Below are 17,462 nucleotides of genomic sequence, written 5' to 3'. Positions count from 1 at the left end.
TGCTCACTGAGGTGATGGCCCAAGCTTCCAAATCCATTCCTGCCGCACTGAAAACCCAATAGTTATCACCCTAGCAAGGACTGTCTCCATACCTGGTACACAGTAAAGTCACCGTCCACCGAGGAATAAGCCGGACTGAGGGAACGTCCATATGCGCCGAGGGCTTTGTGTCTGGTCCACTGAACCTCGCCCGGACAAGCGTTTACCTGGCCATAAGCCTGTGCACCCCCCAGGTAGTCATATCATTATCTGCTAAACAGTTCCTGTCTGACTTTCCGAGGAGGCTCGTATCACCAGCTGTTGTGACCTGATTGCACACTCCGCTATTGTCGAAAAATGCTGAGAGACCTAGACAACCCTGACAGGTGCGCTCTGCGTAGGTAACAATGAGGGCAAACAGTTCAAGATCGAATTCATTATTCTTTTAACTATGAACAATCTGTTCCTTCGAGATAGTTTCGTTGAGATAGTTAGGCATCAGTCTCCTGGCAGAGACTCCCGGTTGGCGTGCCGAGAGGTCCCTAATTCGACCTCAACATGTGCCCAGGAGAAAAAGAGGGGGCCATATATGGAGGAGATAATACCCCCGACAACCCCCCGGGCCGACCGATCGCCTCCTCGTAAGTTAAATTGAACACAGGACAGCCGAAGGACTGTTGTATACTGAGCTCAAAAACAAGATTGAAGAAGGTTTTATGGCCCTCCTGGCGAGGCGCGATGTTGAATCGTGACGGTGATGCTGGCCCTAGCGAAATTGCCTCGTCTGTCACCGCCAGAAGAGTTTGCCTGAAACCAAGACTTGTCTAGGTCTTCATACGTCATTCCAACATCTCAACAATGGCCATGATCATCGCAACATTCGAATTGCCCGCATGGCCACGCCGGGAGCAGTGTTTGCATTGGTTCCCGTGCGTAACGTCCGGTGCCGAAACAGGGAACAAACCCTAAGGTACAAGTGGCGTCCGTTAATCAGAATAGGGCGCAGCATACCTGGAGATGCCGCATTGGCGACAGAGTACTTGCCAAACTCACTTCATCATGATGGCCGCAAATATGGTCTTCCTTCCGCTCATCCGATACGGCCAGAGCCGTGTCAAACCTCGGCCAGCAGATCACGTCGTCGGAGTTTGACAAGTTGATCAGTTCGGGGTCTATACAGGATGACGAGCACGCTGTCTCCATGAAGTTTTGGGCCAGATATCCACCAACCGATATAGTTGGACACGTGCTTAACTGTTGACCTCCATCTCGCAGAGCGAGGTGTCGGGTTTAGGGAGAATCGACCACCACAGGAAGCGAAACGGTCCAAGGACAACATCGAGTCCGGATTCTTGTATACATAGGCCTCGGACCATCTCGAGTCGCCTTTTACCACGCACGCGACGTTAGTCGCAGTTCCTGTTATTGATAATCCTAAATATTCGAGTTGGCTGGCCATACCTTATGGGAATGAGGGCAAGGGTTAAATAATAGAAAGGATGCAGAGGCTTACTTGCCAACGCTGCGACTCTCTAAGGTTTTGGTCAAGATGGGCCTGCAGAGCCACAGAGCCAATTGCGGTTCATTTGGTAGTGTTCTGGGTCAGAACAGTCAGACATGGTTTCCCTGCTAGAAAACACCTCTCCGTCCATCTCAGTGTCGCTAGGGGTCTATATATGCAAGCAAATCCTTTCTTGACAGGAGTTGGCATCTCGATGAGTCGACATCTCGATGGCAGAAGTCAAGTTGCTCGGAGGGAAGACAAGCCTCCTGGTTGAAGGCATTGTTTCTGGCGAAGTCTAACCAGCTTCTTCAGGCGTGTTGACTATCAAATTCTACTCCCCGTACCCAAACCTTAACAACGTTCCGCGAAGCCCTGATATCGACCGTCGGATCTCCGTCCACAAGCAGCAGATCTGCCAACATTCCCTCTCGAACAACACCCCGGTCCTCCAGCCCAAAGTATCTCGCCGGCAGCACAGTCGCCGCATTCAGCGCTTCCACCGGTGACAGCCCAGCCGCCACCAGATTTTCAAGCTCATCATGCAGGCTGCTACCGAACTGCACCTGCGCCGGCGTCCCCGGCTGTAGATTCGCATCCGAGCCAGCAAGTATCGTCACCCCCGCCCGATGAAGCCTCGCCACCGTCTCCGTGGCCGCTGCAAACGATAACTTATTCCCACCGATCGCCTCCACCGTAGCACGCATCATGGTCAGCGTCGGACACACCACCACATCGCGCCTTTTCCGCGCAAAACTCTCCAACAACGCTCCGCTCACAGCCACATCCAGCGGCGCGTGATGGATCTGATCCGCGCCCGCCGCCAGGCCCTGCTCATACGCCGCGCGGCTCGCCGCGTGCAGCACCACCCGCCACCCCGCCGCGTGCGCGGCTTCCGTCAGCGCCGTCTGCGCGGCCTGCAAGAGCCCGGGCCCAGGCGCGCTGCCGACCACCTTGATGAAGTCGGCGCCCTGGGCGACCTGCCGGCCGACCCATTCTGGGATTTGGCTGGTGTTGTGGATCAGCAAGGGGGAGGAAGGACCGACGAGTTTTGCGTGGGTGCTGTTGGGGGAGGTGGCGATGAAGGAGGCTGTGAGGAGGGAGGTGAGGCCCGGGTGGTTTAACAGGGAGGTACAGAAGGCTGGGTCGGGGCAGAAGGCGTTGACGGCCGTGGTTATGCCGTAGCGGGTGAGGGCCTCGAGGTGGTCTGCATTCATGGGGTGGGCGTGCGAGTCGATCAGGCCTGGGAGGAGCGTCTTTCCCTGGGCGTCGTAGGTGGGAACCGGCTTGCCATCGGTGTTTGCATTGCCGATGTGGGAACCGTCGATGATCACCGTGCTGGGAGGCCGGAGGGAGGTGCCGTCGAAAACACGCACATTTGCCAGCGCTAATTTGCTGGGTCGGCTAGGGCGGGACGACCGGTCGGCGATGTTTTTCTCCGTCATCGGCTGGTAGTCGATGCCTGCAAGGAGAACATCGTCACGAAGGCTATTGAGCCCGCAGGCGTGGCAAGTACAGACGAGGTACGAGAGGAGGGAAAGAAGTGAACTGAGGAGAGCAGAGAGCATCTCGAAATCAATTGCAAGACTTCAATTCCAACCGAACTGAGGAAATGCCTGAACTACCGTGAGTTGGGACCTGCTTGGTATACCACAAACCTGAGGGAGAGCCGGCCAGAACCCCGGGAAGGACTTATAGAACTGTGTGCCATCATGACCCCGTCACCGCTGTTATTGTGGATGAGGACTCGTCGCGGTATATGGACTCTTTCCTTCTTGGGAAAGAATGCGCGGCCAGCTCCCCGTCTCGCTGTTTTGTTGAATTGCAAGAAGTACCATGTGCCACCGAGATCCCTATCGGCCGATCCCCTTTTCGGCAGCAAAGCGCGATCCGCTTTCCCCAAAACAGCCGAGCCACTTCTTATACGCTCCGAGGGGTCCGGCTCTCGCTGTTGCTGCACCGCGCGACGTGCGACGCCGGTTTCCATGACAGTCACCGGCAAACCTTTCCTCCTCCTCTCAATACCGCGCAATCTTCCTAGGTGGTACTTGTCATCGGCTGGCCTCCTTGAGTGCGAGGGAGCAATGCGCCGGCGAGTGGGACCCCGAGATGGCCGGCTCAAGAGCAGGGGATGTCTCTCCTGCATCCGAATGAAAGTGAAGGTAAACCTCTGAACCCTCGACTGGTGCGTGTTACATTCGTCTGGCCACTTTGGATCGCATACCTAACCTGTCATAGTGCGATGAAGCCAAGCCATACTGCCACCGGTGCCTACGGGCCCGCCGTCACTGTCCTGGTTATCGAAATCAAAGCACACTCGTTTTTTGCGCCGAGAATAGCACCACGGCTTGGGTGACAACCGAGGCTGCAAATGCCCTTACGTTTCGCGACTCGCCTCCGTCGCTCATTTCCACAGATTGGTTACAGGCTGCCGTCTGCTGGTTCTTTCATCACTTTGTTGTACGTTCTGTGGCTGGGTTTCCAGGCTTCCTGGAGTTCTTGCCCCAACTATACGGAGCAGAGCAACAGCCATCGTGCCTTACCCACTCCGTGGAGGCTATCTCCATGGCCGTCTTTGCTCAGGCCAAACACACGAGCCGCCGGTACTTTGTCAAGGCCCAGGAAGCATACGGGGAAGCCGTCAGTAAGCTACATCAAGCCCTGGGTTACAACACCGAGGCGACATCACCGGCCGTATTGTCATCGGTGTGTCTGCTTTGGAAGTACGACGTATGGATCTCATAGCATTCCCCCTGCCAGGTGTGGATCCGAACTAGTTCCTCACTCACGTCGTCATCCAGGTCATCATGGGCGAAGGCGACAAGAGCCCCCACCTCCGAGGGCAGCGCGAGATTCTCCGCATACGCCTCCCTCGCGGAGTGGATAGCGAGAAATGGGTCGACCGCCTCGCACTTGCCAGTGTCCAGATGCAGAACATTAGTCCACAAGCATCACCGACACTCGATATTCCTCTTCCGCAAGCCACCTCCTCGCCATACGCAGATCCTGCAGCAACTCTACAGGAGATCCTGCTACCCAGAGTGACGTCCATCACCGGCGCCATCGCTGCCTTGCCTCGAATACCTCCGATCGGCTTCGATGCCATGTCAAACGCCAGCGAACTGCTTTGCGTCCATCAGGAGCTAAGGGAGTGGGAAGCGAGCCTGCCAAACCAGTGGAAATATCAGGTCCTCCCGAAGCTTGCATTCACCGAGCAAGACCCCTTCCCCCCTTCAACATCGTCCTGCCGAGCATCTCCGTGGCTGGAATATGGATTGCGTACTGGCTCGCCCGGCTGTCGGTACTGCGTGGGCTGATCTTGATCGTGCCCATGATCCACGGCAACAGCTCAGGCACCTTGCTGTCCGAGTTGAGAGCCGATATACAGTCGGTAGCCGCTTCTATCTGCTCCAGCATTCCGCATATGCTTGGACAGATCGATGTCGATGGGAAACCGATCCCTAGCGCCGACCGCGAGGGTCAGGGGATCGGCGCCTTCTTTGCGACGAGGGCGCTCTACATTACCGCACAGCTACCCGAGTTGTCTGATGAGCAATTATCGTGGATCCTTGGCATGATGGAGTTTATCGGGCAAGAAAGGGGAATCCGGCAGGCATTGGTTCGGAGAGAGCAGGTGTTGCAAAGACGAGCAGGACTCGTTGCTGGGGTCGGCCCCTGCTTGGCAAGTGCGCGCTGAAAGAAGCTAGGTAGGGTATTGATGATCACTGAGCTCTGGTAAGATACCTGATTGGAAAGTGGGGCTGCCGTGGGGTTTGCAACACACTGCTTGTTTGACCGCACTGTGGCATTGAGCAAGCCCCACCAAAATTTTGTCCAAGCATCAGTGACCAGTTCAACCACCAACCTCAAGTTCCCAAGCGAACGCCGCGTCCTCCTCGCAAAGCAACTCCCGTCCGCACCCACCGCTACAAATCAACCCAACAACAACAACAACCCCCCCGAACCCGGAAAATGGCGCCTAACCCGTACCTCCTCGCCGCCGACAACCCGCAAGGCCTCCTCGCCCTCCTGCGCGACAACCCCTCCCTCGCGGCCGGCCAGGACGAGCACGGCTACTCGCTGGTGCACGCGGCCGCCAGCTACAACCACGTGGACCTGCTGCGGGCGCTGGTGCGCGAGTTCGGCGCGCCGGTGGACCTGCGGGACGAGGACGGCGAGACGGCGCTGTTCGTGGTGGAGACGGTCGAGGCGGCGCGCGCGCTGGTCGGCGAGCTCGGGCTGGACGCCGCGCTGCGCAACGCCGACGGCCTGACGGCGCGCGAGAAGATCGAGGCTGAGGCCGAGTGGCCCGCCGTGGCGGAGTATCTGCGCAGTCTGGAGACCGAGGCCGCCCGGTCTGCCGGGTCTGCGGGCGCCGCCAATGGCAAGGAGAACGGCGCCGTCGAGACCGGGCTGCCGCCGCCTCCCGAGGGGTTGAAGGTTACGATGCGTACGATGGACGAGGCGGAGGCGGGCGAGCAGCCGCCGGATCCGGAGTTCCGGCGGAGGATAGAGGAGCTTGCGGCGAGGGAGGACTTCCAGACGCCTGAGGGCCAGGCCGAGCTGAGGCGGCTGGTCGAGGAGGCGATCAGTGGGCAGGGGTTCAGTGATGAGCGGAGTGTCCGGCCGAGGCAAGATTGATTTGAGGGTTCGGAAACTCTGGCCTCGTTTATTCATGCGCCTTCACCTCCCACATGAGGTATTCGCCTGATGAGTTCGGGAGCCGGAGGATCGTGCATTCGTTGTTGTCGCCGGCCAGGCCCTTGGAGAAGGTCGTCGTGCTGAACGAGAACCACGCCTTGGGTGGGAGGATCGTGATGATGTCGACCAGGGTCTGCCGCGACCACGATGGGGCGAAAAAGCCCTGCCAGCTGATTTTGCAAACCTTGCCCTTGTCCCCGCCTTCGGGAACCTGGTAGCGGGAGAGGTATGGGTCGATCTGATCGCCGACCTGGATCCGAGGACTTTGAAGCCGGACGAGGGACAGCCACTCATACAACTCTGTTGAGAAGTCCTCGAACGCTTGCCTAGCGCCGGGCGCAAGAGGGTCGAGGCTCGGGGCCAGCTTCGGCATCAAGACGTCAATGCCCGGGACGACGCCCGGGTTGGAGGTGTAGTTGGTGGGGAAGTGCTGTGATAAGGGGTCTGGATCAGGGGCTACGCCCGTTAGCAGAAGTCATAGTGCCAACTGGGTGCTACTTACTTGTGGACGAGATGTTACAGAATAGCCAGGTCATGGGCTCAGCAAGTGCGTTTTTGCTGGCATAAATCAACCTGTCAAACCCCTTCTTTCCGGGGAACATGGAGGGCGCGGTCAGATCGTACTCGACGACTGGACTCGTCAGCGACGATCATAGGAGTTGCCGACATGGCAGGACACATACTCCAGCGGGGTTTCAGGCCGCGCTTCCCTTTTACCCCGTGAGGTTTCCCAACTAGCCCTGCACGCTCGTACGCTTCCTTGTCCAGAAACATGGTAAGCGTGCCGCTTCTTAGAGCAAAGACATTGTCGATGCCTCTCCTGCCTTCGGAGAGCATCAGAACGTTTCCTTTTGTGCGTCAGTTCGCCATGCTCTAAAAACCGAAACAGCTTGGTGGTTACCTTTCTTAATGTACTCTGAGAAAAACTGGCCGGAGAGAATGTCGTGAAGTGACATGACTACTCGTTTGAACTCAGGGGCTGGCTTGTTCCCGAGCAGTTTTTCTTGCACCATTTGGCTCACTTCCTGGGGGAGAATCAGGTCGGCCTATCCGAGTTAGTCTGACTTGAAGCTTTTGACCAATACAAAGAACAGAAACTGGCAAGCAGTGCACAGAACATGAGTAGGGTGTTGATACTCACTCTGTAAACAAAGTCTTGGCCAATAAGTGCCGCCCATGGTTTCGATTTGGAAGGCAACTGTTTGGGGTCCAGGTGACCCATTACCCCGTGCGTGACGTAGCATTTGGAGGCTTGATACACAGCGGGGGGGCTGAAGGATAACATTTTTGCGATGTCCCCTGGGCAGGAATTGCTGTTCTCGTTGCGAAGCCGGGAGCCAGTTCTTTCGCACCCGATGTTTAGGTAGGTTACTTCAGTTGAAGCTGAGTGGGCTTGCAGCTGCAGGGCAAATCTCAAGTCGCAGAGGGATGGATCCATCATGGGGTGCAGCGAGATGGGGCGCAGCTCTGATTGGTTGAAAACAGAGATGGTCTGCCCTGTACCGCCTACAGTCACCCGCTGTGGGCTTGATCAGGCGCACGACCTCGTTCATTTCAAAGCGAACTTGACCCTTTCAGGCCTTGAGTCAAACAAAGATCTTGACAGTTCTCAAAAGTCATAATCCTGATTGTCAACCAATCCGTCAAAGGATGGGCTTTGGAATAAGAGTCTTGGTTTGGACAGTTTTGACAGGACCAGCAGACATCGGTGGTTCCAGGGAAAACAGAGAAGATGGACTACCTCATCCGCTTTTCTCAGTCTCATGAGACTTTCCGTCTCCCCGAGATCGAGGCCCTGGCTCTGGTCGAGGGAATCGACTTGAAAGTGGTTTCATACAGCCTCGAGGTAAGTCCATCACTATTCGACACCAGCGAAAAAGGGACCGAACTCCATTCCTTGTTCTGGATAATTTCCTTCAACCCCTCCATTGCCCCGCCCCCCTAAACAGCGTCAACAACCACAACCGCCCCCTTTCTAAACCCCGCCTCTGCAGTCCCCTTTCTGCGTAGTACACCTCCCCTCGGAAGATGCCGCGACCCGGCTCATCCGGCGCTCGATCCTCGCCATGTCAATCCACGAGCTGTGGGGATCCGGACCGGACCTGGCGGCGGTGCACGACGCCGTGCGCCGCACGACCGCGCATCTCTGGTCCAAATACATGACCTGCTCCTTCAAGTTCACCATCGACTCGTACCAGGGCTCGCGCTCGGCCGACGACAAGGTGCGCATCATCAACTCGTTCGCCTACCTGGGCTTCGCCGGCCCCATCCAGATGCGCCGGCCGGACGAGGAGTTCGTCCTGTTCGAGGACTGGGAGTTCAACTCGACGCCGCTCGGCATCCCGGATCCGAAGTACTACTACTTTGGGCGGTACCTGGGGAGCGGGGCGAGGGATCTGCCCAAGAAGCTGGATCTGAAGAAGCGGCGGTATATCAGCACCACGTCGATGGACTCCGAGCTGGCTCTGGTAACGGCGAACCTGGCGCTGGCGGCGCCGGGGAAGATCATGTATGATCCGTTTGTGGGGACGGGAAGCTTCCCTATCGCTTGCGCGCAGTTTGGGGCTGTGACCTTTGGGAGCGATATTGATGGGCGGAGCATGCGGGGCGATGGGAAGAAAAGGACGCTGAGGGGTAACTTTGAGCAGTACGGGTTGCTTCCTGGGCTGGGGGGGATGTTCACGGCGGACTTGACCAACTCGCCGATTCGGCGGGTTGAGCTGCGGTATGATGGAGACGGTGTCACGGGAAGGCTGTTTGATGGAATCGTTTGCGATCCGCCATACGGTGTCCGAGAAGGCTTGATGGTGCTAGGGGTACGCGATTCCGAGAGGAGCCCCTGGGTAATATCCAAGGGCAAAGAGATGTACAAGTGAGTATCTCTCCGTGCTGATGCGTGGAAGTATGTACTGACTAGACCCCTCAGAAATCCTGACTTTGTCCCCCCGAGAAAACCATACAGCTTCCTGGCCATGTTGGATAGTATCCTGCAATTTTCCGCCCAGACGCTGGTCGACAACGGCCGACTGTCCTTCTGGATGCCCACAGCGAACGACAAGAGCCAAGAGATACCGGTGCCGACACACCCGTACCTCGAAATCGTCTCCGTCTGCACGCAAACGTTCAACAAATGCATGAGCCCCAACCCATCGACTCATTCTTACGGGTAATGACGATGTGGCTGACCGAAACACCAGGGTCGCGTCGGCTCATAACTTACCGCCGCATCCCCGACGCAGAGGTCGACCGGGAGGCGATGAAGGCGCGGGAGGAGACAAAAGCAGTCGGCAAGACGGCCGACGAGCTGAACCCCTTCCGCAAGGCCTACTTCAACAGGTTCGAGCCCGTGGAAGGAACATCAGATAACGCGCCTTAGATACGACACCGACCACTACCCTCTCAGCTTGTGCAATGAAACTGTGGCGCAACGGACCCGGGAGGTCTACCAGTTCTCGGCCGCGCTATCAACTCAATTCCTCGCTTATGCCCAAGTGCGTTTGCTTCCTTTCCGTCCCAAATCTCGATCTCGAGTGACAGGTGTGCATGTGTTCCGATTTCCAGGTCATCAATATCCCCGAAGCAATATGCAGCGCTGATGTCCTTCCAAATCCCAAAAAAAGAACAGAGACCATATGAGAAGCATGCAAAAGTCCAGGTAGGGCCTCCAACCCGACCTTATCCCGGCACCAAAACCTTGCCGGTTACCTCCCGCAGTGGGTGCACACTGCCATCCGAATCCGGAGCTCCCAGCTGACGGACCGTAGCGCAACATTTATCTGAATTCCAAAGCGCCAACGAGGTTGCCCTCCTCAACGTACTTCAACTCTAGCTGTTGAAACCTATTCCGGGGCGTCAGACCCGTTCGGTTGCCCACCGGCGGAAACATGACGTTTGGGGGAACTCACTTCTCGCTCTTGTTGTGGAAGTAGATGCCGCTCACCTCGCCGCGCAACTGGTTGAAACAAATGTAGTAGAAGCCCTCGAAGCTCGCGCCGTTGAGCGTGGTAACCCGGTGGTCGGGGACGAGGAAGAGCTCCTTCCACCTCATGAATATGTGCTCTCGCTGTTCCACGTCCTTGATGATGGTCTGGACGCCCTTGCGCGCCTGCTTGAGATACGGCCGGAAGGCGGGGAACTTGGACCAATGCGACAGATCGATTTTCTCGGTCGCTCCCCACTCCTGCTCCCGCGTCATGAAGCCGTATTTTGTGCCGATTATCTCGCCCTCGAAGTACGTTGTTAGGGTCGGATGTTCGTGGGTCAGGCCTGGTATCGGACGCCTGCAGGTTAGCGCGCTGGAATCTTGAGGAGACCGCTGGATCATTCTCCATCCCTGGGGGTGAACAGACCTTGAATCTTGAGGTAGCCACACAGGAAGGAATCCCGCATGTCGACATATTTGATCTCCACCTCGACGTTGTACCGCTGCCGCTCCGACTGCTGTGCTCCCACGAACCGACTCCCCGGCTGCAGATACACCGACGTCGGCATTGGTATGACCCTCATATGCGAGTACTCCAGCCCCAGCCCGACCAACCCACTGTCCTCAACCCACCGCGGCCCCGCGCCGACCACCGGGCCCCACGCATCGACGTCGTGGATTTCCCCCGCGGCCGGCGAGAAGGGCTCCTTCGTTCTCGATTTCCTCCTGCCCGGCGAGCCGCCTCGCCTTGTCTTGGTCACCTCCTGTCCCCTCCCACCCACAGGGCTGCCGCCCCCGGATTCCTCACCCGCGGGACTCATCTCCTTGTCCAGGTCCGCCGGCTTGTGCCTGTCCCCGTTGTCGGCGCCTCGTCGCATGAGTAGCACCCCATCCGACTCCTGCTCCGGCTCCATATCCACATCACGCCCCGCCCGGCCGTCGCCGTCGCCCTCGGCTCGTGGTCCCGGTGACAGAGTAGCCGATCGCGAATCGGAGGTGTTCGTCACCACGCCCGCCAGGTCGCCTGTCCGTGCGGCCGCTTCGGTCGAGTAGGCGGGCGGTGAGAGCGGGCGGCGCCAGCTTGGTGATGAATGCGACTCGGGCGAGGCTGCAGGTTCGACGCGCGCGGGCTGCGATGGTGTGCCCACCGGGGGTGTGTCTTCGGGGTCGGGGCAAGAGGAAAAGGTGAAGAAGCGCGGCGAGCCGGAGGGCGGCGCGTCAGAGGAGGGGGTAGGCATGGCTGCGCCGAATGTAGGGACGGGAGGTTACGGGGAAAGAACGGTGATGGCGTCGGTGAGCGACGAGGGTGTAAGTGCCTGGTATGATGGATCCAGCGAGATGGAGTCGTTGTCGCGACGGGGAAATGTTTTGGGAACCTGTGGCGACTGTGCCGTATGCAGGTTGACGAGAAGCTCGGAGATGCCGACGGCGCACGTGCGCGACGGGCGCAATGAATCAAGTGAGGCCAATCACTGTCAAACAAACGCCGTAGTCCGGCGAGTCTCTATGCCACGGTATGCGAGCGATGACTGGCGATGTTCTCGTGGTCGCACGCAGCGAGTGGAGCTTCAGCCCAATGCCAAGGGTAGTTCGCGGATAAACGGCGCGGGCGGTCACGCCTCCGAAAGTCGGCACCGCCGAAGGTTCAGGTGCGAATACACCCAACTCTCGAGTTGTTTTCTTGGCTGCGGGTTAGGGGGATCGGGACAACGAAATAGAGCTGCCGGATAGTGAGATGATCGCAGGTTTGAAGACGGCACGTGGCCGGTCAAGGTAAAGAAGGCCTGAGCAATGACGAAGTACGTACGGAGTACAACTCGGCTTGGGTCAGAAGGAAGGGTACGGGCATGTGGAGTTGTATCCTGGTTCAGGGGAGCGGCGTTCACTTTCAGCCCCAAACCACTGTGGGTCTTCGCGCAACCTATGCGGAATGGCAGGTAAGGTAACCAACGTTCCGGGGCGACCAAAAATGTGGATGACACCACACCAACGTTAGCACACGAATCTAGACAACGCAATGCAAACAGTTGCGTAAGTTACCATATTTGTGTCAAGCAACTCAGCCGCCCTCACAAATTTACAAAGTGCGCTGGAACGGACAACGGACGGAATATATGCAACGAGCAATGGAAACACTCATCTTGATATAACGCCTTTGCATCCAGATAGTAGATGCACACCCCAGATAGGAACACGCATATCAGGCAACGAGCCACTGGTTCATGCAGAATATCGGCTTAGGAGCTAGGCCTGTTGAGCCGGTGCAGCGATGAGTGTGCTCCTACAACGGCTCGAGCCATACTTTTTCCTCTCTCATCCCCAGCGGTTTCTGGCCGCCTTGAGGTTCCGCGAGCCGGGCCGTACCATGGCCTCCATCTTGTTGAGGTCGTAGTTTGTACAGTGTAGGGAGCAGCCCTGTGACGCGGGATGCCCACCGCACCAGAGAGCTCAAGACTCCAGGCCTCCCCAGTATTTTCCGCTCGTTTCAACACCGCCGTGGGCCGCCTGATGGATGCTCCAGTCTGAACTAGCCGCCTTTTTCTTCCTGACCGGGCACCGACTCTCTTTCTCTTCTGAATCTGTCCGATGTTGTGCGCCGACCTCGGCCAAATCCGTCAAGGGAAGGCCGTCCGAACAATCAGATGGGCTTGATCTTAAAATGCAACGAGATGAGGCTGAATACCAGCGCCTTGAGATCCTGGACGAGATAGTAAAAGACCCGAAGACCTTCCGGGTCGGCCGACTCCGTCACGTCGTTGATCGAGCCGATCTTAGCCGTCTGTGCAGCGTTAGCAACCATGCGTGCCGGGCGCAGATGAAATGGCACCCGACGCACCTCGAAAGATATGTGATCGTTGCCGAGCCGGATCTCCAGTTCTTGCCTCCCGTCCTTGTTCTTAGTGGGCCATTTTGCATCATCTTCCCTGATGGTGGGTTAGCGTTGGAACCTTCGCTTCATGGGAGCTGCCACCCGTACTTCATAATCTCGCTCTCCCTGATAATACGCTTGATCTCGTCGACAACAAGAGAGCTGACAAACACTGCGATGCAGGACGTATGTATCAGTCGACTGCCGGTTGAACCTGTGTAGGGCGGCGTGAATCCTACTCTCTTTCCGGATCAGGCTGTCGTTTCTGTAGTTGGAGTTGTTGGCATAGCGGGCAGTGGCACTGCGCCCATCTCCCACCACGCGAAAGTCGAACTCTGGACAAGAAAGCGAGACAGCGTCAGTCGGCGCTCGAACTGCGAGGAGTGGTCAGAAGACGTCGCGTCCTACCGAGAAACTCGTGTCCGAAGCGGCCCTGGTGGCCCGAACTGGAAGTAGGTCAGTGATGAAGCGAGAAAGACCGGGCAAGGGAGTCGCATACTAGTAGCGCAAATAGAAGGGCTCGTTCAGATTCGACATGGCGGGCGGCAAATGCGGGTTGCGGGTGAGATGTTGAGGAACATGGGAACCTTCGCGGCCGCAGGTCAGCTCTCGCGGGTTACGGGCCGTACATGGCCAGCAGGAAGGAACGTCACAGCGGGGCAGAAACCCCACCGGCAGACTGCGGCACGTGATTATGGCCACCTGAAACAGCTGGCAGACGCGCTGGCAACTGGCGCAGTGATGCCACATCTCCCATGCACGCCTGCTAACTACGGATATTCCGTACCCCTTCGAGATTGACCGACCGCATTGGGGGGGTGGCTCCTTTGGCTCGCAGCACGAACGACGACAACAATAACAACGCAGGGTGATGCTCCGCTATCCCACGCTGCCAGCGGCCACCGAACGACTTCCCGCACTTCCCACCTGCGCAAGACCCTCCTGATCCGCCGGCCGCGCACCCCAGGCGCCTCCCAACCACTCTCGTCTTGCACAGGAACCAGGCTGCCCATTTGACGAGAGAGAGCTCGAAACTAGACACCCGCCCCTCGATCCAATTCCGATCCTCATTGTCTCACTGCGCACGACCAGTTCGCCGCCGCCCCGCTGCCCACAATGTCGTTCCTCGACCATGCATACAGTCTGGTCAAGGACAGTGCCACCGAGGGCACGCCGACCCTCGCCGAGCTGCGCACCCAGCTCGAGAAGGGCACCGATGAGACCAAGGTCGAGACCATGAAGCGCATCCTCACCATCATGCTCAATGGCGATCCGATGCCACAATTGCTCATGCACATCATCCGATTTGTCATGCCGTCCAAGTCCAAGCCCCTAAAGAAGCTGCTCTACTTCTACTACGAGATCTGTCCCAAGCTCGACGCCCAGGGGAAGTTGAAGCAGGAGTTCATCTTAGTATGGTAAGGCGCCGCCTCAGTTGCTCCCAGCGAGACCGATGCCGTGTGCTGACCCGGCTCTGCGCAGTAACGGTATCCGGAATGACCTGCAACACCCGAACGAGTACATCCGCGGCAACACGCTGCGCTTCCTCTGCAAGCTTCGGGAGCCCGAACTCCTGGAGCCCCTGCTGTCCTCGGCCCGCGCCTGCCTGGAGCACCGCCATGCCTATGTTCGGAAGAACGCAGTTTTTGCTGTCGCCTCCATTTACCAACACTCGCCATCGCTGATCCCCGACGCTGCCGACCTCATCGCCACATTCCTCGAAGGAGAGAGCGATCCGACGTGCAAGAGGAACGGCTTCGCTGCCCTGTCTAGTATCAGCCATGACAAGGCCCTGGCTTATTTGAGCACCGTCTTCGATGGCATCCCGAACGCGGAGGAGCTTCTACAGCTGGTCGAGCTAGAGTTCATCAGGAAAGATGCCGTCCAGAACCCACAAAACAAGGCGCGGTACTTGCGCCTCATTTTCGACCTTCTTGAGGCGAACACGTCGACGGTGGTCTATGAAGCAGCTTCGTCGCTGACCGCACTCACCAACAACCCCGTGGCTGTCAAGGCCGCCGCCGGCAAGTTCATTGAGCTTGCGATCAAGGAGGCCGACAACAACGTCAAACTCATCGTCCTCGACCGCGTCGACCAGCTCCGCCAGAAGAATGAGGGCATCCTGGATGACCTGATTATGGAGATCCTGCGTGTGCTCTCGAGTCCCGATATCGACGTCCGCAGGAAAGCGCTGGGCATCGCGTTGGAGATGGTGTCCAGCAAGAACGTTGAAGAGGTTGTCCTCCTCCTCAAGAAGGAGTTGTCCAAGACGGTCGACCAGGAGTATGAGAAGAACAACGAGTACCGCCAGCTCCTCATCCACTCCATCCACCAGTGTGCCGTCAAGTTCTCCGAGGTTGCGGCCAGCGTCGTTGAGCTCCTCATGGATTTCATAGCCGACTTCAACAACGCTTCGGCGGTCGATGTCATCAACTTCGTCAAGGAGGTGGTCGAGAAGTTTCCTGCACTCCGGCCAGGTATTGTGCGAAGACTTGTTGATACCCTCAGGGAGGTGCGCGCCGGAAAAGTCTACAGAGGCATCTTGTGGATTATCGGCGAGTACTCGCTTGATGAGAAGGACATCCGGGAAGCGTGGAAGGGTATTAGGGCTAGCCTCGGAGAGATCCCAATCCTGGCGTCCGAGCAGAGGTTGTTGGATAACATGGACAATGAGGAGGAGAACAAGGAACAGGAGCAGGTTAATGGCCATGCCAAGTCCGCACCGGCTGGCTCGCGGAGGGTACTTGCCGATGGGACTTACGCCACCGAGACCGCCCTCACCAGCCAGTCGGCGGCGGCTGCTAGGCTGGAAGCCGTCAAGGCATCCTCCAAGCCGCCTCTCAGGCAACTTATTCTGGATGGCGATTACTACCTGGCAACTGTTCTCTCGGCGACGCTCACAAAGCTGGTCATGCGTCATTCCGAGCTCTCCTCCGAGGCTGCTCGCACCAACGCACTGCGGGCTGAAGCAATGCTCATCATGATCTCCATCATCCGGGTTGGCCAGTCGCAGTTTGTCAAGGCGCCTATTGACGAAGACTCGGTGGACCGTATCATGAGCTGCGTCCGTTCTCTCGCCGAGTTCCAGCAGCACGGGGAGCTGGAGACGGTCTACCTGGAGGACACGAGGAAAGCGTTCCGGGCAATAGTGCAGGTCGAGGAGAAGAAACGCGCGGCGAAGGAGGCGTTCGAGAAGGCCAAGACTGCTGTGCAAGTCGATGACGTGGTCTCGATCCGCCAGTTGTCCAAGAAGAACGCCGTCGATGGGGTTGACGCAATTGAGCTCGACCTCGAGAGGGCAACAGGCGGCGATAGCAGTGCCGCCGAGGACCTGTCCGGGAAGCTCAGCAGGGTTGTGCAGCTCACCGGCTTCTCGGATCCCGTTTACGCGGAAGCCTATGTCAAGGTGCACCAGTTCGATATCATCCTCGACGTGCTGCTGGTCAACCAGACAACAGACACGCTGCAGAACCTCACGGTCGAGTTCGCCACGCTCGGTGACCTCAAGGTGGTGGAGCGGCCGACGAGCCAGAACCTGGGCCCGCACGACTTCCACAACGTGCAGTGCACCATCAAGGTGTCGTCGACCGACACGGGCGTCATCTTCGGCAACGTCGTGTACGACGGCGCGCACTCGACCGACACCAACGTGGTGATCCTGAACGACCTGCACGTCGACATCATGGACTACATCCAGCCCGCGACCTGCTCCGAGACGCAGTTCCGCACCATGTGGACCGAGTTCGAGTGGGAGAACAAGGTCAACATCAACAGCAAGGCCAAGAGCCTGCGCGACTTCCTGGACCAGCTGATGGCCTGCACCAACATGAACTGCCTCACGCCCGAGGCCAGCATGAAAGGCGACTGCCAGTTCTTGAGCGCGAACCTGTATGCCAGAAGCGTTTTCGGTACGTTTTTCGCCTTATTTCCTCACCTACCCCGCGACAAGCCCTCTCTGTTACTGACTGACGCTCCCCGAAAACAGGAGAGGATGCCCTAGCCAATCTCAGCATCGAAAAGGAGGGCGAAGAGGGCCCCATCACGGGCTTCCTCAGGATACGCAGCAGATCGCAGGGGCTGGCGCTGAGCCTGGGCTCGCTCAAGGGCCTGAACAAGATCGGCTCGGCGGCCTGAGACGGGGGCAAAATCACCTACCTAATTGTTTGCGATCCTCTTTCTGTTATGGCGTAAAGAAAAGAAGTAACATTCGGAATCACGTTTTGATCAATGCCTGCTACTCCCGTAGTGGTTGAATCCCAAAGTTCAAAAGTGAGAGCAGCGTGGCTGTGTAAGTCCAGTCGGTGCTGCCTTGTGGACGGTCGACAATCCGAGCTCGAGGTGGGGGGAGGGATGGAAAAGGAGTTCTTGGTTGGGAAAAGGGGGGGGGGGGGGGGGGGGGAGCGCGTCCAAAAGGAGCAGGAGCAGCGGCAGGAAAGGGGTGATCCCAACGGGGTAGGCGATGGTGGTGATGTCTTGACCAAAGCCCGGAT

At 57.8% G+C, this 17,462-nt stretch overlaps 8 protein-coding genes across 8 annotated transcripts; 4 read left to right on the top strand and 4 right to left on the bottom strand.

Annotated features, from left to right (window-relative positions):
• Positions 1 to 1,791: 1,791 nt before the first annotated feature.
• On the bottom strand, positions 1,792 to 2,925 carry THITE_2088123 (uncharacterized protein; the record flags this gene model as incomplete). Its single annotated transcript, XM_003652928.1, has 1 exon — positions 1,792 to 2,925. One exon carries the CDS (start codon positions 2,923 to 2,925, stop codon positions 1,792 to 1,794), a length of 1,134 nt encoding a protein of 377 aa, XP_003652976.1.
• A 1,133-nt stretch (positions 2,926 to 4,058) lies between these two features.
• Positions 4,059 to 5,165, top strand: THITE_2114864 (uncharacterized protein). Its single transcript, XM_003652927.1, has one exon. It carries the CDS (start codon positions 4,288 to 4,290, stop codon positions 4,795 to 4,797), a length of 510 nt encoding a protein of 169 aa, XP_003652975.1. The 5' UTR covers positions 4,059 to 4,287; the 3' UTR covers positions 4,798 to 5,165.
• Position 5,166: 1 nt separating this feature from the next.
• THITE_2114863 (uncharacterized protein) lies at positions 5,167 to 6,457 on the top strand. The gene has a single exon (XM_003652926.1). The coding sequence runs from the start codon at positions 5,453 to 5,455 to the stop codon at positions 6,119 to 6,121; it is 669 nt and encodes a 222-aa protein (XP_003652974.1). The 5' UTR covers positions 5,167 to 5,452; the 3' UTR covers positions 6,122 to 6,457.
• THITE_2114861 (uncharacterized protein) lies at positions 6,458 to 7,635 on the bottom strand. The gene is made up of 3 exons (XM_003652925.1): positions 7,323 to 7,635; positions 7,083 to 7,227; positions 6,458 to 7,029 (listed from the first exon to the last, which is right to left on the bottom strand). The coding sequence occupies exons 1-3, from the start codon at positions 7,464 to 7,466 to the stop codon at positions 6,758 to 6,760; spliced, it is 561 nt and encodes a 186-aa protein (XP_003652973.1). The 5' UTR covers positions 7,467 to 7,635; the 3' UTR covers positions 6,458 to 6,757.
• Positions 7,636 to 7,721: 86 nt separating this feature from the next.
• On the top strand, positions 7,722 to 9,652 carry THITE_2114858 (uncharacterized protein). The gene is made up of 4 exons (XM_003652924.1): positions 7,722 to 8,027; positions 8,176 to 9,053; positions 9,108 to 9,313; positions 9,379 to 9,652. The coding sequence occupies exons 1-4, from the start codon at positions 7,914 to 7,916 to the stop codon at positions 9,555 to 9,557; spliced, it is 1,377 nt and encodes a 458-aa protein (XP_003652972.1). The 5' UTR covers positions 7,722 to 7,913; the 3' UTR covers positions 9,558 to 9,652.
• Positions 9,653 to 9,944: 292 nt separating this feature from the next.
• Positions 9,945 to 11,729, bottom strand: THITE_2114857 (uncharacterized protein). The gene is made up of 3 exons (XM_003652923.1): positions 10,531 to 11,729; positions 10,087 to 10,447; positions 9,945 to 10,020 (listed from the first exon to the last, which is right to left on the bottom strand). The coding sequence occupies exons 1-3, from the start codon at positions 11,339 to 11,341 to the stop codon at positions 9,954 to 9,956; spliced, it is 1,239 nt and encodes a 412-aa protein (XP_003652971.1). The 5' UTR covers positions 11,342 to 11,729; the 3' UTR covers positions 9,945 to 9,953.
• Position 11,730: 1 nt separating this feature from the next.
• THITE_2114852 (uncharacterized protein) lies at positions 11,731 to 13,599 on the bottom strand. Its single transcript, XM_003652922.1, has 6 exons — positions 13,472 to 13,599; positions 13,381 to 13,418; positions 13,212 to 13,307; positions 13,081 to 13,144; positions 12,940 to 13,027; positions 11,731 to 12,882 (listed from the first exon to the last, which is right to left on the bottom strand). Exons 1-6 carry the CDS (start codon positions 13,507 to 13,509, stop codon positions 12,742 to 12,744), a joined length of 465 nt encoding a protein of 154 aa, XP_003652970.1. The 5' UTR covers positions 13,510 to 13,599; the 3' UTR covers positions 11,731 to 12,741.
• Positions 13,600 to 13,713: 114 nt separating this feature from the next.
• On the top strand, positions 13,714 to 17,355 carry THITE_2114850 (uncharacterized protein). Its single transcript, XM_003652921.1, has 3 exons — positions 13,714 to 14,390; positions 14,455 to 16,880; positions 16,958 to 17,355. The coding sequence occupies exons 1-3, from the start codon at positions 14,089 to 14,091 to the stop codon at positions 17,104 to 17,106; spliced, it is 2,877 nt and encodes a 958-aa protein (XP_003652969.1). The 5' UTR covers positions 13,714 to 14,088; the 3' UTR covers positions 17,107 to 17,355.
• Positions 17,356 to 17,462: the final 107 nt, after the last annotated feature.

This window comes from Thermothielavioides terrestris, chromosome 2 (genome assembly GCF_000226115.1).
Source record: "Thermothielavioides terrestris NRRL 8126 chromosome 2, complete sequence".
Lineage (NCBI taxonomy): Eukaryota > Fungi > Ascomycota > Sordariomycetes > Sordariales > Chaetomiaceae > Thermothielavioides > Thermothielavioides terrestris.
This window is presented reverse-complemented; position numbering and strand designations above follow the sequence as displayed.

Bases quoted from the DNA above. Each gene is read 5' to 3' on its own strand.
- THITE_2114861 (XM_003652925.1), bottom strand. From the start codon at position 7,466: ATGTTATCCTTCAGCCCCCCCGCTGTGTATCAAGCCTCCAAATGCTAC. The intron at 7,228-7,322 runs GTGAGTATCAAC...TAACTCGGATAG, and splicing joins GCCAAGACTTTGTTTACAGA to GCCGACCTGATTCTCCCCCA. The intron at 7,030-7,082 runs GTAACCACCAAG...GACGCACAAAAG, and splicing joins CTCAGAGTACATTAAGAAAG to GAAACGTTCTGATGCTCTCC.
- THITE_2114852 (XM_003652922.1), bottom strand. From the start codon at position 13,509: ATGTCGAATCTGAACGAGCCCTTCTATTTGCGCTACTA. The intron at 13,308-13,380 runs GTAGGACGCGAC...TTTCTTGTCCAG, and splicing joins CTTCGGACACGAGTTTCTCG to AGTTCGACTTTCGCGTGGTG. The intron at 13,145-13,211 runs GTAGGATTCACG...CCTGCATCGCAG, and splicing joins CAGCCTGATCCGGAAAGAGA to TGTTTGTCAGCTCTCTTGTT.
- THITE_2114857 (XM_003652923.1), bottom strand. From the start codon at position 11,341: ATGCCTACCCCCTCCTCTGACGCGCCGCCCTCCGGCTCGCCGCGCTTC. The intron at 10,448-10,530 runs GTCTGTTCACCC...GTCCGATACCAG, and splicing joins TGGCTACCTCAAGATTCAAG to GCCTGACCCACGAACATCCG. The intron at 10,021-10,086 runs GTGAGTTCCCCC...GCCCCGGAATAG, and splicing joins TTCCACAACAAGAGCGAGAA to GTTTCAACAGCTAGAGTTGA.
- THITE_2114850 (XM_003652921.1), top strand. From the start codon at position 14,089: ATGTCGTTCCTCGACCATGCATACAGTCTGGTCAAGGACAGTGCCACC. The intron at 14,391-14,454 runs GTAAGGCGCCGC...GGCTCTGCGCAG, and splicing joins CAGGAGTTCATCTTAGTATG to TAACGGTATCCGGAATGACC. The intron at 16,881-16,957 runs GTACGTTTTTCG...CCCCGAAAACAG, and splicing joins GTATGCCAGAAGCGTTTTCG to GAGAGGATGCCCTAGCCAAT.
- THITE_2114864 (XM_003652927.1), top strand. From the start codon at position 4,288: ATGGGCGAAGGCGACAAGAGCCCCCACCTCCGAGGGCAGCGCGAGATT.
- THITE_2114858 (XM_003652924.1), top strand. From the start codon at position 7,914: ATGGACTACCTCATCCGCTTTTCTCAGTCTCATGAGACTTTCCGTCTC. The intron at 9,054-9,107 runs GTGAGTATCTCT...TAGACCCCTCAG, and splicing joins AAGGGCAAAGAGATGTACAA to AAATCCTGACTTTGTCCCCC. The intron at 9,314-9,378 runs GCATGAGCCCCA...CCGAAACACCAG, and splicing joins CACGCAAACGTTCAACAAAT to GGTCGCGTCGGCTCATAACT.
- THITE_2114863 (XM_003652926.1), top strand. From the start codon at position 5,453: ATGGCGCCTAACCCGTACCTCCTCGCCGCCGACAACCCGCAAGGCCTC.